The 18563-nt window shown below is 41.2% G+C and overlaps 1 protein-coding gene across 1 annotated transcript; it reads left to right on the top strand.

The window, feature by feature from the left end:
- Positions 1 to 429: 429 nt before the first annotated feature.
- On the top strand, positions 430 to 15825 carry Tsnax (translin associated factor X). The gene is made up of 6 exons (XM_040755307.1): positions 430 to 722; positions 1050 to 1154; positions 2967 to 3081; positions 6888 to 7018; positions 10411 to 10538; positions 14151 to 15825. Exons 1-6 carry the CDS (start codon positions 707 to 709, stop codon positions 14526 to 14528), a joined length of 873 nt encoding a protein of 290 aa, XP_040611241.1. The 5' UTR covers positions 430 to 706; the 3' UTR covers positions 14529 to 15825.
- The last annotated feature ends 2738 nt before the right edge of the window (positions 15826 to 18563 follow it).

The following is an 18563-nucleotide window of genomic DNA, read 5'->3' as shown; positions in this document are numbered from 1 at the left end:
ATATTTCACTTCGAGCCTCATTATGATCACCACCCTCATTTGACGGAGGGGTAAACTTAGGCAAAGGCCAACACCTCCAGGTATCCACGTACTCGTCACACGCTGAGTACGTGCGTGTATGCAGGAAGTTAGTCAGGGGTCTGAGGTGAGGCCCACCTTAGCCTCATCTGAGACTCCCCACCCCCACCCCCAGGCGCTCCTGGTTGCCAAACTGCAGCCTCGGCCCGCGCCCAGCCTACACAGCGCCAGTGGTCACTCAACTGACTGCGATCAAGGCCTGACACACCGGCTGATGGTGCGTGCTGAGTACACGCGTGTGCGCGTGCGTGCGTGCGTGCGTGCGTGCGTGCGTGTGTGTGTGTGTGTGTGTGTGTGTGTGTGAGAAGCATGGACACAGACCGGAAGTTTGTACGGCCGAGGGAGAGCGCGGATAGTGGGGCCGGAAATGTATGCTATTGTAGGAGCGTCCCCGCCGCCGCTCCGGAGGCACGGGCCGGAAGTGTGCGTGACCGAGGGGACTCCGCAGCTAAGGTAGCTCCGTGGCGGAGCTCTGCTTCCGGCGGCGGACTACAGCGACGAGGACTCTCAGCGCTGCTAATCCACGGGCTTTTTTAAACGCTCCTTGGAGTCCGGCGACGACCTGTTCGTTAGCTGAGCTGACCAGGTGGCTGCGGCCCCTACGTTTGCGAGCGAAGGCCCCGCGGTCATGAGCGGCAAAGAAGGTGCGGGGCGTGGAGGGGAGGGGAGGGGAGGGGCTGGGCCTTGTGCGTCGTGCTCTGCTGTCACCGCGCTGCAGGCCTGCCCCCGGGTGTAGCTCTGCAGACCGACCTCGGGGGCAGCCCTATTCCTTGAGTCTCGGAGTCGCGCTTTTATCCCACCCCCGGGCCAGTGCATGTCCGGGTCGTGTTTAGGGACTCCCATGTGGTTGGGGAGTTGGCCCGGGAGGCAGGCTCTACGGGTGCCGGGGGGAGGAAGGGGGTAACCTGGGCTGTGCAAGCGGGAGGATGGAAGGGCGCTATCCATCTAGCTCATCTTCTTTTCTACATAAGGACCAGGAGGGTTCAGGAAGAGGAAGCATGACAACTTCCCACATAACCAGAGGAGGGAAGGGAAAGATGTCAGTTCGTCTTCGCCGGTGATGTTGGCCTTCAAATGTAAGTTTCCATAAGGAGAATTAGAGCCATAACGATCGTGTGGCCGTAATGTGCGCCAAGAAGCAGCACTCAACAATTTAGGACATCCAGACTAGTCAAGGCTACGAAGTGAGACCTTGTCTCAAAGTTTATGTATGTGTATGTATATGCCATGCAGATGTAAAGCTTAGTTTTTTGTAATGGTTTGTGTCGTTGCTAGGTCTGCCCTGAAAATCTGTAGGTTCAGATATTAGGATCAACTTGACTAAGTTAATAAACTAAGAAAGGGGATTGTAAATACCTGTGTACATGTGATACAAGATTTACTAATCGTTCCTATTCTGTGCAAAATGCTATCTCAAAATAAATCTTGTGTGCCAGTCTAATTAACCGACCTAACACACTAAATATAAATATATATGCTAGTAAATGGTACATGAGAAGATTATGCTACATACAGGACAGTTGTTAAGAATGTGGCATAATTCCATATAAAGTAACATTTATGTAAACTGTTTACGTGTTTACTAGTGTTAACATCTACATGGGACATAAAAGTCAAGGACTTGGGGATACAGATAGTATTTGACATATTGCGTTTATTAAAAGCAAGGCGAATTAAAAACTGCTTCTTATTTAGGAGGAAGGAAATAGGTTGCACTTTGTAAAGAGAAGGGTGTCAGCTAATTTGTGGACAATTTTAAAAGCACACAATACTTACAGTGATCTTCCTAAGTGTAGGAAACCAGGTATAGTTGAGCAGAGGATATATTGATATGACTGGATACTGAATGAAAACAAGCTGTGTATTTCCAGTGAATTTGCTGTTTCCCTGTTTCTTTTATGGACTCATAGTTCTCTGAGCTTGGATTTGTTTCTAACTTAGTGCTTTCATTACCATTCCAATGGAGCATGTTCGCTTCCGGACCCAGCTCACGTAGTACCATGGTGATGAACACTGCATTCATTCAATTTCCATCCATCCCCCTCATGAGATATTTTTTTCTAAACCCTGTGTATTTATTATATCATAATTACATTTTTATATTTTACTTAATTACTTGTTACCTATACCTATGTCTCTTTGATGCTAGGAACAATGTTTCATCTAACTTTGCATTTATAACACCAGGTTGATGGCCCTTATAATATCAGACAAAAATCCAGATATCGTCATCATCATTATTGAGATAGGGTCTAATTAGCCCAGACTGGTCTCTTGAGAATGGCCCTGAACTCCTGATCCTTCAGCTCCCACCTCCTGAATGTTGAGTATTGTGCAGGCCTATGCCGCCATGCCCTTTTTTATATAGGGAAAAGCAGAAAAGGATTATTTATTACTCAATGTTGTCACATTGGGAAGAACACAGAGAGATCAGTGATCCTCTGAGTACATCTTCTGGGGATTGTTTAACCCAGAGCTAGTGCATGCCGGGCAAGAGCCCTGCCAGCTGAACTATATCCCTAGCCCCATAGTGCTGTTGTTAATGTTAGGAGGCTCAACACTGGTAGTGTTACTTTGAAGATGATAAGGTGGTTTGTTGTATCCATTTTCTATACTAGTGTCACTTTAAACTAGTTTACAGATTTCTCTAAAAGACTCCAGAGATTCTGAATTCTGTGTTTCTGTGCATCGTGGGATAGAGGGCAGGGCTCAGCTTCTTTATTTTGAGAATTACTGTCATGACTACTGGGTTTTGCTTGTTGAGTCTCCCATGAAGGCAGATGACTACAGCTTTGGCTACATCCATGTTGTGGCATGTGTTCTTTCTGTATTTTGTCTAGCTTTGAGTAAAGAATATGCATGCTTATGGTTGTTATAATGTGTTCTAGCATTTCAACAGGAGTTGGATGCGAGGCATGACAGATATGAGAGACTTGTGAAACTAAGTCGGGATATAACTGTTGAAAGTAAAAGGACAATTTTTCTTCTTCATAGGATTACAAGGTGGGTAAACATCTTTGGAATTTGTTATTTGAAGGGCTGGTAAGATGGCTTAGTGAATGAAGGTGTTTGTCACCAAGTAGGATTACCTTAGTTGGCTTCTGACCCACACACACACACACACACACACACACACACACACACACAAAACACACCATGGAACATGAGTGTATACACACACACAGATACACATATAAATAAATATAATTAAAAAATTAAAATTTGTTTTCTGATAAACCACATTTATATATTTTATCTTAACGGATAATAACAGATGCTAGAATGTATTTTGGGTTTTAAACAGTATCATGTAATACAAGCATCTATATTTTAAAAATTAATATTTGGGGCTGGAGCTATATCTCAGTGGTTAAGAGCACTGACTGCTCAGTTCCCAGCACCTATACCGTGGCTCACAACCACCTGCAGCTCTAGTTCTAGGTAGGGCATCTGATGCCCCCTTCTGGTCTCCATGGTCACTGGGCACACAAATGGTACATAGCCATACATGTTGGTAAAACATCCATAAACAAAATAATTTTAAAAATATTTTAGTTTTGCTTTTAAATGAGTTTGCTATGTCTGTGGCTTTTTCCACAGGGTATCAGATCCCTGGAGTTGTGAGTCACTCTACATGGGTACTAGGAAGTGAACTCTAGTCCTCTGTGAAAGTAGTGTGCATTCTTAATTGCTGAGCTATATCTCCAGCCCCCAAAAACAACATTTTAAAAACAGGAGGGAAAATTCTTACTTTTAGCCCACCTAAGGATTTCATACTCCCTTTGGATCATTCATTTACATATACTAACACCTACTGTGCATGTAAGGGTAGTCTGAGGAAAGTATACTAAATTTTGGATTATCTTCTGGAGCCTGTTATGTTGAAGTCTCAGTTGATGTAAAAATTTAATATTAGATGGGAAAATATGGTTAATTTCTTACTCAGTTTTCAACTCATTGCAGTCTTGTCTGTTTCTGGTTTTCGTTACCTTCTTATTGTAAAATCTAGTGCATCTGGTTTTGTATTTTGACAGCATACAGTACTGTTGGCTGCTTAGTTCTTTGATAGTTTCTCTGAGCCCTGTGGCATTGTTTGCATTGTGTTTTCTTTCTCCAGGCTGACTCTCTTGTTTTCCTAGGGAGGTTCTCCGGTGTCTGGACTGGAAGGGAAAGGGAGGCCTGAGCAGAGCAGGCAGTGCATTAGAGCGATCTGAAGATTCAGGAATGTCTTAGGAGCACAGCAGAGTAGCTTTCATCTTCTGCTCTTTGTCCTCTGCTTCCTTTTTGCTGGATGAGCTTCATGGCTTCTCTGTCCCGGTGTGGCAGAAGTGTCTGTCTGCTTTAGCTGGTGTGGCCAGCTCTAGCTCTCCAGGGTGAATTCTGGGGACCTCTACAGGGGTGGATATATCTGTTTAGGGAAGAACAGATGCAATTCATTGGGTTTTTACTATTCAAAATATTTTTAAGCATTCCATTCCACTAACTTAAAATGTTTTGATTTTTGGTGGCATGGGGATTGAGCCCAGGACCTTGCACATACTGGGCAAGTACCTCACTACTGATATCTTCCTATTATATTATTATTTTGGTTTTTCAAGACAGGGTTTCACTGTGTAGCCCTGGTGGTCCTGGAATTACTCTGTAGACCAGGCTGGCCTTGAACTCAGAAATCTGCTTGCTTCTGCCTCCTGAGTGTTAGATTAAAGGTGTGTGCCACCACTGCCCAGCTCACTGCTGCTATCTTAACTTATTTAACTACCATTTCATTTCTGGCTATTATTTCCATTGATATTTACTTATTTAATTGGAGACAGGGTCTCATGATCTTTATCCACCTCCTAAGTGCTGTCATTAGAGACATATATCACCACACCAGTTTTCTGTAAAAATCAAAACAAAATTATATCTACTTTTAAATTGGATTTCTTGCCAGGCCTTTAATCCCAGCACTCGGGAGGCAGGGGCAGGTGGATCTCTGTTGAGTTCGAGGCCAGCCTGGTCTACAAGAGCTAGTTCTAGGACAGCCTCCAAAGCTACAAAGAAACCCTGTCTTGAAAAACCAAAAATGAAAAAAATAAATGGATTTCTTGGTTTTTTTTTTTTTGCATTTTAAAAATCAATTTTAGCAATTTATGTCAATTAGTGGAGATGCTTATTAAATAGATTGTTATATTTGATGATATGGATAGGTATTGGCTCTCTTGCTTTTTGTTTTTATTATTATTATTATTATTTTGGTCTTTTGTCCTTTTGGTTGTGAAGATAGCCTTTAACATCTGAGACTTCTTTCCAGCTTTTTTGTCTTTTGGGTCAGAGTCTCTGTAGTCCAGGATGAACTCAGGGTTCTTTTGGCTTTGCCTCCTTTTTGATAGAACTGTGTGTGCCACCATACTGGCTTCTGCCTTATTTTGAATTGAGAGTATATGTGTTTTGTATGTGTGTGTACGTATGTGTTTGGGAGTGCATGTGGAGGGCAGGTATTGACTTCTGGTATCTTCTTATGTTCTCTAAAAAAAGTTTTTTGAGATAGGGTCTTTCAATGAACCTAAAGCTTGCTGCTTTGCCGGGACTAGCCAGTGAGCTCCAGCCATCTGTTTGTCTCCTCTATCCATAGGTTGGGCCTTATTAGGGTGTGGAGGATCTGAACTCATGCTTCAATAGCAACTACTTTACCTCCTGAATCATCTCCCTGGCTCTGGAGTTTTGCTTCTCTCTCTCTCTCTCTCTCTCTCTCTCTCTCTCTCTCTCTCTCTCTCTCTCTCTCTCTCTCTCTCTGTGTCTCTCTCTCCTCTCTCCTCTTTCTATGTGTATGCATGCATAGTTGCTTGATGGTGGACAGTGTCTCAACAGTCTGGATCATCTTTCTCAGATAGTACTGGGCTAGTTGAAATTTGGATACCAGACTCACAGATGCTTTATGCCAGTTAATCTTGGTGAATTGAGGAACTTCATCAGCTACTGCAGTGCACTGGAAAGTAAGGGCTGCTCAGGGTGAGCAGCTTATATGTGTTAGTCTTTCTTTCCTGACTAGTCTAGCTTTCTGTGCCATTGTGGTAGTTCCTGTTACTTCTATATTATATCCCCAGGACACATTGTTTTTACTTTAAGCAGTGTGCTTTAGGAAACAAGGAACAGATTGTATATTTATCCCTGCAATTACCATTTCTAATGTCATTTATTCCTTGGCACAGGGATTCAGATTTCCATTTGGAATAATTTTCCTTTTGCCTGCAGAACTTCCTTTAATATGTCCGTAGTGTTGTGCTGCTGATGTTAGCTTTTTTTGGCTGCGTTTAGGCTATGGGAATTGTTCTGCCTGCCTGTTGCGGCCTTGTGTACCAGGCCACAGTTTTAGTACTTGCCTGCAGTGACCTGGACTTAGAGACTTGAGGAAGTTCCTTGTATAGTGCACAGCTCTAAAGTCCTATCCGCTTTGCAGCTTTCTCCTTGCTCTCTGCCCTGCACATTTAGCTCTCTTGACCTCCTTTAATTTTCAGCTTTTCAACTCAAGCTGACCTTGGCTTTACCTAGATTTTTCCTTCCTACATCATCACTTGGAAACTCTTTCAAGCCTTGAGATGGACATTGGGTGTGTCTTCACTTCCCTGATTGTTGTCCTGTCCAGTGTTCATGCTGTCTGAGTACAGTGTCTGAAACCATTGTTTTGCATGGTCTATGTTTTTGTTTTTGTTTTTTGAGTTGTTTTAGGTGGAAGCAGCCAGCTACAGAGGCTGATTTTTATGAATAAGGTTTTTCTTATAGTTTTGATTACAAGGCTGATGTTTTCAAGGTTACTAATGTCTTTATAGTGCTCCTGATATGGAGGAGATACTGACTGAATCAGAAATTAAACTGGATGGTGTCAGACAGAAAATATTACAGGTAGCCCAAGAGCTCTCTGGAGAAGATATGCACCAGTTCCATCGAGCTGTCACTACAGGTAAGTCTAAAAGTTAATAAAGAGTGCTGTGTGTGAATTATGTCAGTTTTCATTAACACTCCATGAGGTGGTATTCCTAACTTAAAGAAACGCACTTGCGTGCATGTGTGCGTGCATGCGTGTGTGTGTGTGTGTGTGTGTGTGTGTGTGTGTGTGCACGCACGTCGTGGCCTGTGTGTGGAGGTAAGAAAACAACTTGTGGAAATTGGCTCTCTTCCTTCCACCATGTGTGTCTCAGTGATTGAACTCAGGTCATCAGGCTCATGGTGGCGTGTGCTCTTACCTACTGAGCCATCCCGCTGGTTCCGCATGAAGTCTTTAAAATGAAGTTTTGACAGTCTCGTAGCTTAGTCTGGCCTCAGAGTCCCTAGATAGCTGAGTTGGCTTTGAATTCTTAATTCTTCTGCCTCTACCTCCCAAATGTTGGCATAATTAGCATGCATTACCTTCCTGACTTTAAAATGAAGTTTTGAACTGAAGAAGCAGTGATGTTTATTCTTAAGTTCAGGATGAAGCAGTCAAACTCTTATCTGTGATTTAAAAAGTTGCTTAGGAAAATAAATGCATTTATAGTGTTAACAATATGATGCTTATGAATAGCCTGCTGCTTTAATTGGTGAGTACTTGTTTTGGTGTTACTCCAAAAGGCCATTCTTTTGACTTGAAGCTAAAATAGCTCTGGCATTGAACTAACAGATTTCTGTGATTATTAAGCGTAGTGCTGATGGCAGACAGAATGTTTCCCTGCGGGGGCGATGTCAGAAGACAGTAGCCTCATGGTTCAACAATACACCTTGGGTGTGAGTAGACTGAACTGTCCAAAGGAAGGATCGAACAATGAAATGTGCAACTAGTTGCTTGAAATAAACAACTTAAAAACTTTTATGACTTCTTGTTGTTGAGAAATTAACTGGTCAGGGAATGCCCTGCGTCTTAAAGGAACGTGCTCTTTTTTTAATTGCTTTAGTTTAGTCTTACTGTGGTTTGAGATGTTTACATGTGTAAAATAAAATATTTTAGCTCTCTGATGTTTTAATTATTTTATCCAAGAGTGTGAATGATGGGTTAGATGAGTGTTTGTGGTCAGTTAGAGATTTTTGGTTTTAAAACAGACAATGTTGATGGGCAATGGTGTCATGTGCCTTTACTCCCAGCATTCCAGAGGTAAAGGCAGGTGCATCTCTGTGAGTTCCAGGCCAGCCTGGTGTACAGAGTGAGTTCCAGGCCAGCCAAGGCTACACAGAAAAACCTTGTCTTGGAAAAACAAACAAAACAAAACACACAAACAAACAAAAAAACATATAATGTCTTCACTGCCTGTCTGGCCATGAACTGGGCTCAAGATGTCCATTCTTCTGTCTGAGCCTTGCTGCTGGGCATGCTAGAGATACATAGAGTCATTCTTCATGATAGACACAGCTTTTGCTTTTATGGTCCCCTAAATTATTTCTACCACTTAAGAGGAAGTAAACTGAGGCTTCACAGGAGTTTTAATGAAGGTCATCATTGGTCGTTTTGACATCTTTGGTCTCTTTCTTTCCAGACTCAGTTTAACCTACTGACTTTAGTATCAGATAAAACCCAGTACAGGAAGTTAATACTCCTTGAAGTCAGCCTCAACCTGGGTGTGAAATAGCTACAATTTAAAATTGCGTTTAAGTGGGAGATGATTCAGTAAATACTGTAGGGACCATTTAATAACAATGTAGTAAGTTTGTGTTCTATACTACAAACTTGGTGGTAATGACTACAAACCTTAGATAGAAGAATCTCCCCTCCAAAAAAGCTGGGGGGGGGTGGCACACACCTTTAATCCCAGCACTCGGGAGGCAGAGGCCAGCCTGGTCTTCAAAGACAGTTCCAAGACAGTCTTCAAAGACAGTTCCAAGACAGTCTTCAAAAACTACAGAGAAACCCTGTTTCGAAGAAAAACCAAAAAAAAAAAAAAAAAAAAAAAGAATAGTATTTTAGTTCAGTTTCTCTTTCATTTCTAAACATTCCTTTGCTTTTCTGAAATACTGTTTCAGAAAGTTGACAATTTAGTGTGGACTCTGTAACACTGTGTTGATAAGGATGATACTTCTTACTCAGTTTTGAACATGTACTCAATCTCTGCCTTAAAGAACAAAGAGCAGCTACTAGCAATATAGCTTGTTTTGACCCAATCCTTGTAGCAACCGCTAATTTACTGTCTCTTCTGCATATCTCACACAAATAGGACTGGATAATGGTTATGTAGCACAATGGTTTCAGGGTTCATCTGTGGGTTAGCCTACAACAGTACTTTCCTGCTTTAGTATAATCATGAACAGATAGACCACGTTTTGTCTGTCAGTTGATGCACATCTGGAGTTTTTCTCCTTTTGGCTCTTGTAAGGGTTGCTGCTATTCACATCTACCTATAAGTCTTAGTATGAACATAACCCTATTCCTCTGGGGCTTATACCTGTGGTAAACAATTTTCTTTTCTTTTTTTTTTTTTTGAGACAGGGTTTCTCTGTATTGTTTTGGAGGCTGTCCTGGAACTCGCTCTGTAGACCAGGCTGTCTTCGAACTCACAGAGATCTGCCTGCCTCTGCCTCCCGAGTGCTGGGATTAAAGGCATGCACCACCAATGCCCAGTTGGTAAACAATTTTCTAAGAAAAGCATTAGAATCTTGCAAAGCAGGTTGAGCTCTCTCACATGTTCACCCCCAGGCTAGGTTTGGTGTTGAATTGCATGTGTATGGTTTAAGTACAATGAGAATAAATAAAAGTAATCAGAAGCTTTTAATTGGGTTTCCCTGTGTATGTTCTAATAGGGAATGAAGTAAAAAAAGAACAAATTACATAAAAGCAACCTCCAATGTTCTCTCTTACTGGAAGCAGATTCTGTAAATAATTCCTTTTGGATTTCTTCCAAGGTAGAAGCACAGGGGAAGGCATTGTTTGGAGAATGCCAATGGGCTGAAAATTTTCACCTTGGGGATTATACACTGAAAATAACGGATGTCCTTTTCATCAAGTTGAAACATAACTTGTTTAAACATCCTTTTACCTACATATGACCCAGAGTGCTTCTCAGTGTCTGGGGCCAGGTGTCCTTGAACTCTCTTTGTGAGATAGAACAAGCCTTAAATGTACTCATTTAATTATTTTATGCCTGTTATGTGCAAGGCACACATTAGTGATCAGAACATGTGCCCTAAATCACGTCCTACCTGCTATAGACAAGGTTTGGTGACATCCTTGAGCCTTGGTATAGAGGCCCAGGAGTGCTTATATGCCTTGCCCCAGCTGATACAGTCTGCGTAGGTATCCAGCACACTTTTATCAGGCTAGGTGATGTTTTTTATGGTGGCACACTTGTAATTTACTGCTGTTCCTAATAACCTTATTTGTTGGTTTTTCAGGACTGCAGGAATATGTGGAGGCTGTTTCTTTTCAACACTTCATCAAAACTCGTTCATTAATCAGTGTGGAAGAGATTAACAAGCAGTTGACATTTACAACAGAAGACAGTGGCAAAGAAAGCAAGACTGTGAGAATTTAAAATCATGTTTCACTTTTATTATATAATTTATACATTTATACAATAGCATATTGATTGTGGAAACCACTGGCTTCCTGAAGCCTGGTTTGCTGAGTCTTACCAGGGAAGCGCTGTCTTAAGTGTCCCACTGGTAACAGAACAAGAGTGACATGACTTCAGGGACTAAGAAACTCAGCACATGTATGCAGCAGACTGTCTAGAATCCAGGCTGTGCTCTTGAAGTCCTCTGTGAGGGGTATATACAGGAACCCCTGGTGTGTGTGCACCTACGTCAAAGGGATTTTGAAAGAGTTTAACTTAACAAAGGCTTTTTAACTAAGCAGTGTTCAAACTGAACAGTAGTTCATTGTTATAAAGTAGTTGTCACATTGTAAGAGCCATTTACCACTTACTTAAACTACCATATATGTATAGACATTACCTAGCTCTTCTGAATTCAGGAAAGAAAAGCTTTTGCAATTTGACTTTAAAAGAATACTTCTTTCCCCTTTTGGATTTAAACATACAACATTCAGGCAACCAAATGGGCCTTTTGATGTCTTCTTTCAGATACATTAAGATAAACAGTATTTTTCCATTCCTTTTTTCCCTCTTATTAATTTTTAAAAATACCACTTAAGACTCAGGATAGGTAGACAAATTGTTAGAAGTCAAGATTTTTCAAATATAAAATAAAATGTTAGATTGCAAAATAAGCCTGACTTGGCATGACAGAAAAAACCTTACTCTATGAATCCTTGTGTTTTTTCAGCTTTTGAGCTTATACTTATCTTTGTTAAGGGGGAGCTCTGACTCAGAAGCAAGAGGCTTTCATGGCTTTGATTCATTCACCTAGTCAGGATAGAATGGCAGCAAGAGGTGGGGCCAGCTGTTAGTCCTGCTTCATGAGCACAGCCTTCTTTCTACTTCAACTGGAGAGAGACAGTGGGGGAAAAGGCAGGCAGGCTGACCGTGTGTGCTCTTTCAGGACTTTTGAGATTATGACCCGAATATACTTCTCACCGAAGTTGAGCCTGTGTTCACAAATAACTTTCCCTTTAGCACTAGATTCTTGGTGCTGAACATTCTGGGAGTTTTATAAGGAAAGAAATTTTCGTTTTAACTTGGCTTGTGAGGATATTGGCAAAGTCATTAAAACAACTACTGTAACAAATTTTAAACATGTATAAAAGTAGAGGGAGCTGGGCATTGGTGGCTCATGCCTTTAATCCCAGCACTCAGGAGGCAGAGGCAGGTGGATCTCTGTGAGTTCGAAGCCAGCCTGGTCTACTGAGCGAATTCCAGGATAGCCTCCAAAACAACACAGAGAAACCCTGTCTCGAAAAACCAAAAAAAAAAAAAAAAAAAAAAAAGTAGAGGGAATGATAACCATCTGTCAGCTCATACAGCAGGACCTGAATAAATGACTAGGAGGTAACATTTTGCTATATTTGCTTTGTCCAGGCAGTTCTGGCTAAATAGTTTTAAAGTGCATTAGTGATGCCATTATCCTTTTAAACACTCAGTGTCCATCTTGAAAAGTTGTACTGTAAGCAAGTTTTTCCTTTACTAAAGTTTTCAGGAAGCAGAATTTATTTTGAAAAAATTTACTTTATTTCTTAGCAGTGTCTGTTTCTCTAAAATCAACTTACAACTACAACCCCTTCTGTGTAACAAGTGCATGTGAAATGTACTCCTCTTCCATCTACCACAACCTACTGTTTTCCTAAAACAAAGAAACAAATGAATAAATAGCAATCTTAGTTTGCAGAATCCCCAGATACGTTTCTGATGTGCTTTCAAAAGCGTCAGATTGGCTAGAAGCAGACTTTGGGTGCTTTTTTTCTGTTACTAATCAGTTCTTTCATTGTCCCTGCTGTGCAGTAGGCCTTATTTCTCATATTCTGTCATGGGCCATTGGGCAACAAAGTCTCTCTGAAGGGTCTGAGCAGGATTAAGATATGTGCACAGCAATCAAAGTAATAAAAAGAAAGTTCACTCTGCCTCTTCCTTAATTCTCAGAGACTCCACAACCTGGAAGTAAAGTCCAAATTCCTCAGTGTGGTGTCCTGCCTGTTTGTGTCTCTAGTCTCAATCTGTACTACTATTCAACTTTACTGAAAATGAATACTTAATTAGTTCCTCAAACACAGCACCGTTCTTTCCTGTATACCTTTGTAGACCCACTACCCAGAATGCACTTACAGCTTCACCTAGCTTCATTCCACATACATCGGTTACAATTTAGGTATAATTCTAGAAAGAAACTCACAGAGAGAGATATATATGATGGTGGTGATGATGATAGCAGCTAACACTTATAGAGTGTTTTCTTGGGTTGCACATTGTGCCAAGAATTTAATAAACATTGTCATGTTTAATCCAAAAAAGACTGCTGAGATAGGTAACATAATCCTGTTTACAGAGGAAGAAACTTGAAGTTTAGAGAGAGATGAAAAAACTTGCCAAGGGACAACAAGTATCTTATGAAGCAAAGTCCTGGAAGAGATGGGAGATGAGTCAAGGTCATTTGGAAGTTAAGTTTACATTAGAGGAGAGAGAATGTGTCATTTGAGACTGGAGGATAGAAGGTGAAGATAGATGTGGCAATAATATCGATAAGGATATTTCGGTAGTAAGACAGATAATTAAGAGACAGTGTGAGGCAGATAACTGGGTTTGCAAAGTTAGGCTAGATTGTTTACTGAAACTGAAGAGTTTGGGGATCACGTAGGGAACAGAAGAGAGTACCAAAGGCTTGGAATAGTTTATTTAGGGGCTGCACAGCTAAGGCATATAGAAAAGAACCATGCTATGTTTGAGGGCCTTGAAAGATTGAGCAGGCTGGGTTTTCAGAGGACTTGGTTCAATTCCTAGCACCCACATGGAGGCTCACAACCATCTGTAACTCCAGTTCCAGGGGGATCTGATGCCTTCTTCTGGCCTCTGAAGGCTCCAGGCATGAACCTGGTACACAGACATGCATGAAGGCAAAACACCCATACACATAAACTAATAAAGAAAACTACTGAAGAATAACTAAAAGGATTGGTGAGTAACTTGCAGTAGTTCAGACTCTGCAGTCTGTAGATGTGATTACTGTTTCTAAACTCACTTGTACTCAGCTTAGTGTAGGGTGCCATGGAGGTCTCAGCACTGCTTCAAGATTCTGATTTGCTGGACATGAGCAGTAGGAGATGGAGGCACTGGCAGGAGCTGGGTACAGTCGCAGATCGTGATGGGCAGTGCAGTGTAGGGAAGACGTCAGGGAAGCAGGACTGAAGGAGGGGACCTTAATTGCTTTTTGATAGTGATTGTCACGCAGTGACGTCAAGTCGGCCTTGTTAGCATGTGTCTACTGTGCTTGTCAAGTGAAGTTGAACACAGTTGGTTTTGCATTGGTGGTATTTGATTATTCTGATACGTCGAAACCACTTGCTTAGCTCCTTACCCAGAGCATGGCTGGATTCCTTGTGCCCCTGTAATATAGTTAACACACAGAGAAGATCAGTGTGCCTGATTTGCTATTGATTTCATACTTTATGGTTGTGATGTCTGATGCATTCACTTTCTCACAGTGTTTTCTTTGTGTGTGTGGCTTTCTTTTTTGTCTTTTACCAGCCCTCTTCTGATGAACAAGATAAGCAGCTTGTTACTTGGAGCCTGAAAATCACACCTGTTGATTACCTGCTGGGAGTGGCCGACTTAACTGGAGAATTGATGCGGATGTGTATTAACAGCGTGGGGAATGGAGATATCGATACCCCCTTTGAAGTGAGCCAGTTTTTACGACAGGTTTATGATGGGTTTTCATTCATTGGCAACACTGGGCCCTATGAGGTTTCTAAGAAGCTGTACACTTTGAAACAAAGTCTGGCCAAAGTGGAAAACGCTTGTTACACCCTTAAAGTCCGGGGTTCAGAGATCCCCAAACACATGCTGGCAGATGTGTTTTCAGTTAAAACAGAGATGATTGATCAGGAAGAGAGCATTTCTTAAGCAACTGCACTCTACTTTCTAAGGAACTCCTGGGAGACCAATTGGTGAGACTGTTCTGAGTGTGCTTTTGACTTTATTGTGGCTTTTGTAGATGTTTCTAGTTGTACTAGTTTGAAGTCGTATACAGCTGTATATAAGTTTGTCCACAGGAACGTTAGTTCATGAGCATTTGCATACTGTGTTTCCATATGTGCTTTTTCCCAGTGTTTGCTTTATTGTTATGTGAACATGCTTCCGGTTGCACTTTCTGCCACACCCACTTTAATTCACTTTGAACTTGGAGTGATATATTTTCAGTGGAAGGAAGCCTCTTAAGTGGGTGATTCTGTATATGGAGAAAAAAAAATGCAGTGAAACTTCAGAAGTGAGCTTCCTGTTTTAAGTTCTTGGCAGTATCATGGCAAGCCTTTAAAATAGGCTTAGTACATGTAAAAAGAATTTAAAAATGTAAGCTATCAGTGTTTTTTAAGTACAAGTTTTGGTGGTATTAAAATGAGAATTCATGTAAAAATTTTGGCCAAGTTAAGGCCAGTTTGAATTTATATAAAATAGCTTTCCAGAAAAATTGATAGATATTCAGATGTTAACTTCTCCACTTAGTTTTTCCCTTTATCACAGATGTGAGGAGTTGGAGCTGACATGGTTTTTCACTGGTGATGCTGAGTAATTATAAACTTGTCCATAGTTGTGAGCAGGTAGGCCCTTTGTCATGGTGTTAGGTGTGGTGGGCTTTTCTAGTTAGCACCTCTTAGAAATCATAGAACAGCTACAATGGTTAAAATGTTGACAACCCAAACCTTTAATTTTGTCCCTTGGTGTTAGCCAATAATGTTGCCAAAGAAAATGAATTACATGTAATTCAGCAATAAGACAATTGCCAACACAGAGGAGGGAGCGTTGGTAGTAACTAGCAGCCAGAGGTTTGGAGTTTGCCTACCCAGTTAGTCAGAGCTCACCACATACTGTCAACCAGTTTGGTGAGCTTGCAGAATTTAGATACTGGGTTTTATTTTTGGAAAGAGTATCTATTTGTAAGGGCTGTTTCTTTGAAAGTGTAATTTTTCCAAAAATTATTACTGAAAGGAAAATAAAATGTATACATGCCTGGAAGTTAGACTTGTCTTGGTGATTGATGGTGGGACTTTGGTTTCCCTGCTCAGTTATACTCAGTCCCATTACCTATTTTGTTGGTTTGTTTTTTCAGCTACTTCAAGTTGAATTTATAATGTTAAAATAATGGCTTGAAGAATGTTTTACAGAAATTTAAAACAAATTTTGAATAAAATATTAAAATATAGAAGCTCATTGGTATAATTTTTTGAAAACAAAACATTACATATTTATTGTGCCACAGCATGTGTGTAGAGTCAGAGGACAGCTTGTAGAGGTTGGTTCTCTCCTTCCGCTGTGTGGGTGCTGGAGACCACTCAGGTTGTCAGGCTTGGTGATTAGAATCTGTTGTTTTGATAGCATTGAGAAATACTTAGTAAAATGGGAAACCTAGATTAGGCTAATAATAAGGAGGTTTATTTTTTTCTTAAGTCCCGAGATAATGAGGCTTCCAAGCGGTTGTTCTCCTGAAATGTAGTCAGGGACTTTCCTGCTGCTCTCTGTGGTCTCCTTTCACCACTCAGCTGACTCCCTTGTGGTTGGTTGCTAGGTGCTCAGGCATGGTGGGGATACTTTAACAGCAGCGGACTTCCTTGTGTTCTCTAGGGTTAAAAATAAGTTCCATATGCTCTCAAAAAGACATCCTTCACAGTGCTCTGACTCAGACTAGATGATGTTCCTGATCCTTAAGCCAATTCCTGGAAGGAAATATAATACTATCTTAATACCCCAGTTGATTTGTCCAGGAGTAACAGGGCCAACACTAGAAAGCCAAGCTGTCAGAGGAGCAGGGAAAAGGCCTTTGTATAGTTGGCAGCGCCTCCTGCAGGTAACCGAGTGCCATTGCTCCTGATTCACTCTTTGTTGGTGCAGCGGGTGGGAAGGCCTCAGTTTAAATTGTGTGTCATAATAGCATCATCTGTTGTGGTGTGTTTTCTATTTATTACCAAAGGAATTGGTTCTCGGAGCTAGTGAGATGACTCAGTTGGTAAAGGTGTTTGCCACCAAACCTCACAACCCTCATTTGATCCCTGTAACACACATGGTGGAAAGAGAAAAATTGGCCATGGCACATCCCCTCCCTCCTGCAAACAAAATAGATACAAATGTAATTTAAAAAAAAATTTAGAAGAAGTAGAAGAAAGAACTGAGTCAAGGTCCCATGGCAAGTTGGTGACATAATTTTGGAATGGAAGTGGGTTATTTCTTTTCAATTGTCATTTCTTGTGTCTATTAAATGAGTGGTTTTCACAGAGAACCCCAGGTATTTAGTCACCCTCAGAGATTGATACTTAAGTGAGAGATTGGCAGAAAGCTCTAAGCTCTTTGCTGTCTACAAAGACTCATGTTTGACTCAAAGACAAGTAGACTGAAGTAAAGGGGCAGAAAAGATACTCCATGCAAATGATAGCCAAAAGAGAATCCGTGATTTGCTACTGGTAGCAGATAAAATAGAATTAATTTTTATTTTGTTGCAAACAAAGAACAGCATTATGGTGTGTTCAGTCCAATAAGAATATATAATGGCCAAAAAGAAAAATGTTAATGAGCGGTATCTGCATGTGTGTGTTTGTGTGCAGGTGCATATTTGCATGTGTAAGTGGAGGCCAGAGGTCAATGTTGAGTGTCTTTTTCAGTTTCTTCACTTCAACTCCTATCCCAAGACAGGGTTTCTTTGTATAGCCCTGGCTGTCCTGGAACTTGCTTTGTTGACTAGGCCAGCCTTGAACTCTGCCTCCTGAATACTAGGATTAAAAGTGTGCTCCACCCATATCCAGCTCACTTTATTTAAAAAAAAAAACTATTTGTTTTATGTGTATGGAAGTTTTGCCTTCATGTATGTGTGTGCACCACATGCACACGTGAGGCACAGGTAGGCTGAAAGAGAACTTTGGATCCCCTGGGACTAGAGTTACAGACGGTTGTCAGCTGCCATGTATATGCTGGGAGTTGAACCCAGGTCCTCTGGAAGAGCAGCGCTGAGCCATCTTTTGAGCCTTCTTTCCTTCCTCCTTATGTTTTGAGACAATCTGTCACTGAACTGGAAGCTTGCTGATTCAGCTAGCCTACTTGGCTAGCAAGCCCAGGAACCTACCAGTTTTTTGTTTTTTGGGTTTTTTTTTTTTTTTTTTCGAGACAGGGTTTCTCTGTATTGTTTTGGAGGCTATCCTGAAACTCACTCTGTAGACCAGGCTGGCCTCGAACTCACAGAGATCCGCCTGCCTCTGGCTCCTGAGTGCTGGTATTAAAGGCGTGTGCCACCAACGCCCGGCCACTTTTCCAGTTTTAAGATTACAGACACATATCAGACATATATCACTATTCTCAGTTTTTTCATGGCTGCTGTGGGACAGCGTGTACTTTGCAGCTGAGCTATCTCTCAGCCCTTCATCATTTTTTGATTGTAAATTTTGATATTCATACATACATACATACCTACATGCATACACGTTTTCAAAAAAAATTTTTTTTGGTTTTACGAGACAGGGTTTCTCTGTATTGTTTTGGAGGCTGTCGGTCCAGCCCAGCCTCGAACTCACAGAGATCTGCCTGCCTCTGCCTCCCGAGTGCTGGGATTAAAGGTGTGCGCCACCACCGCCCGGCTTCGTTTTCAAAAATTTTTAGTTAATAGTGTCAGTATTCTTTTCATGTGTATATATGCATATATGTGAATATTTATGAATACACACATGTATATTTCATTCTCATACATATAAAATTTTGCAAAGTTGCCCAGGCTGGCCTATGCACGCTAATACTCTAGGCTGGTCTCATGATCCTCCTACCTTAGCATCCTAAATACTGGGATTATACATGCATACCACCACTCCCACTTCAAAATTTTTAAAAGACAATACAAATCCCATTGAGTAAATGTTCCCTGCTGTCTCCCTTTTCCCTCATTTTAAATAGAATCACTGGTTT

Source organism: Mesocricetus auratus, unplaced genomic scaffold (genome assembly GCF_017639785.1).
Source record: "Mesocricetus auratus isolate SY011 unplaced genomic scaffold, BCM_Maur_2.0 Super-Scaffold_100013, whole genome shotgun sequence".
In the NCBI taxonomy this organism is placed as follows: domain Eukaryota; kingdom Metazoa; phylum Chordata; class Mammalia; order Rodentia; family Cricetidae; genus Mesocricetus; species Mesocricetus auratus.
Note: the sequence above shows the minus strand (reverse complement) of the source record. Positions and strands in the feature narration are given on the sequence as shown.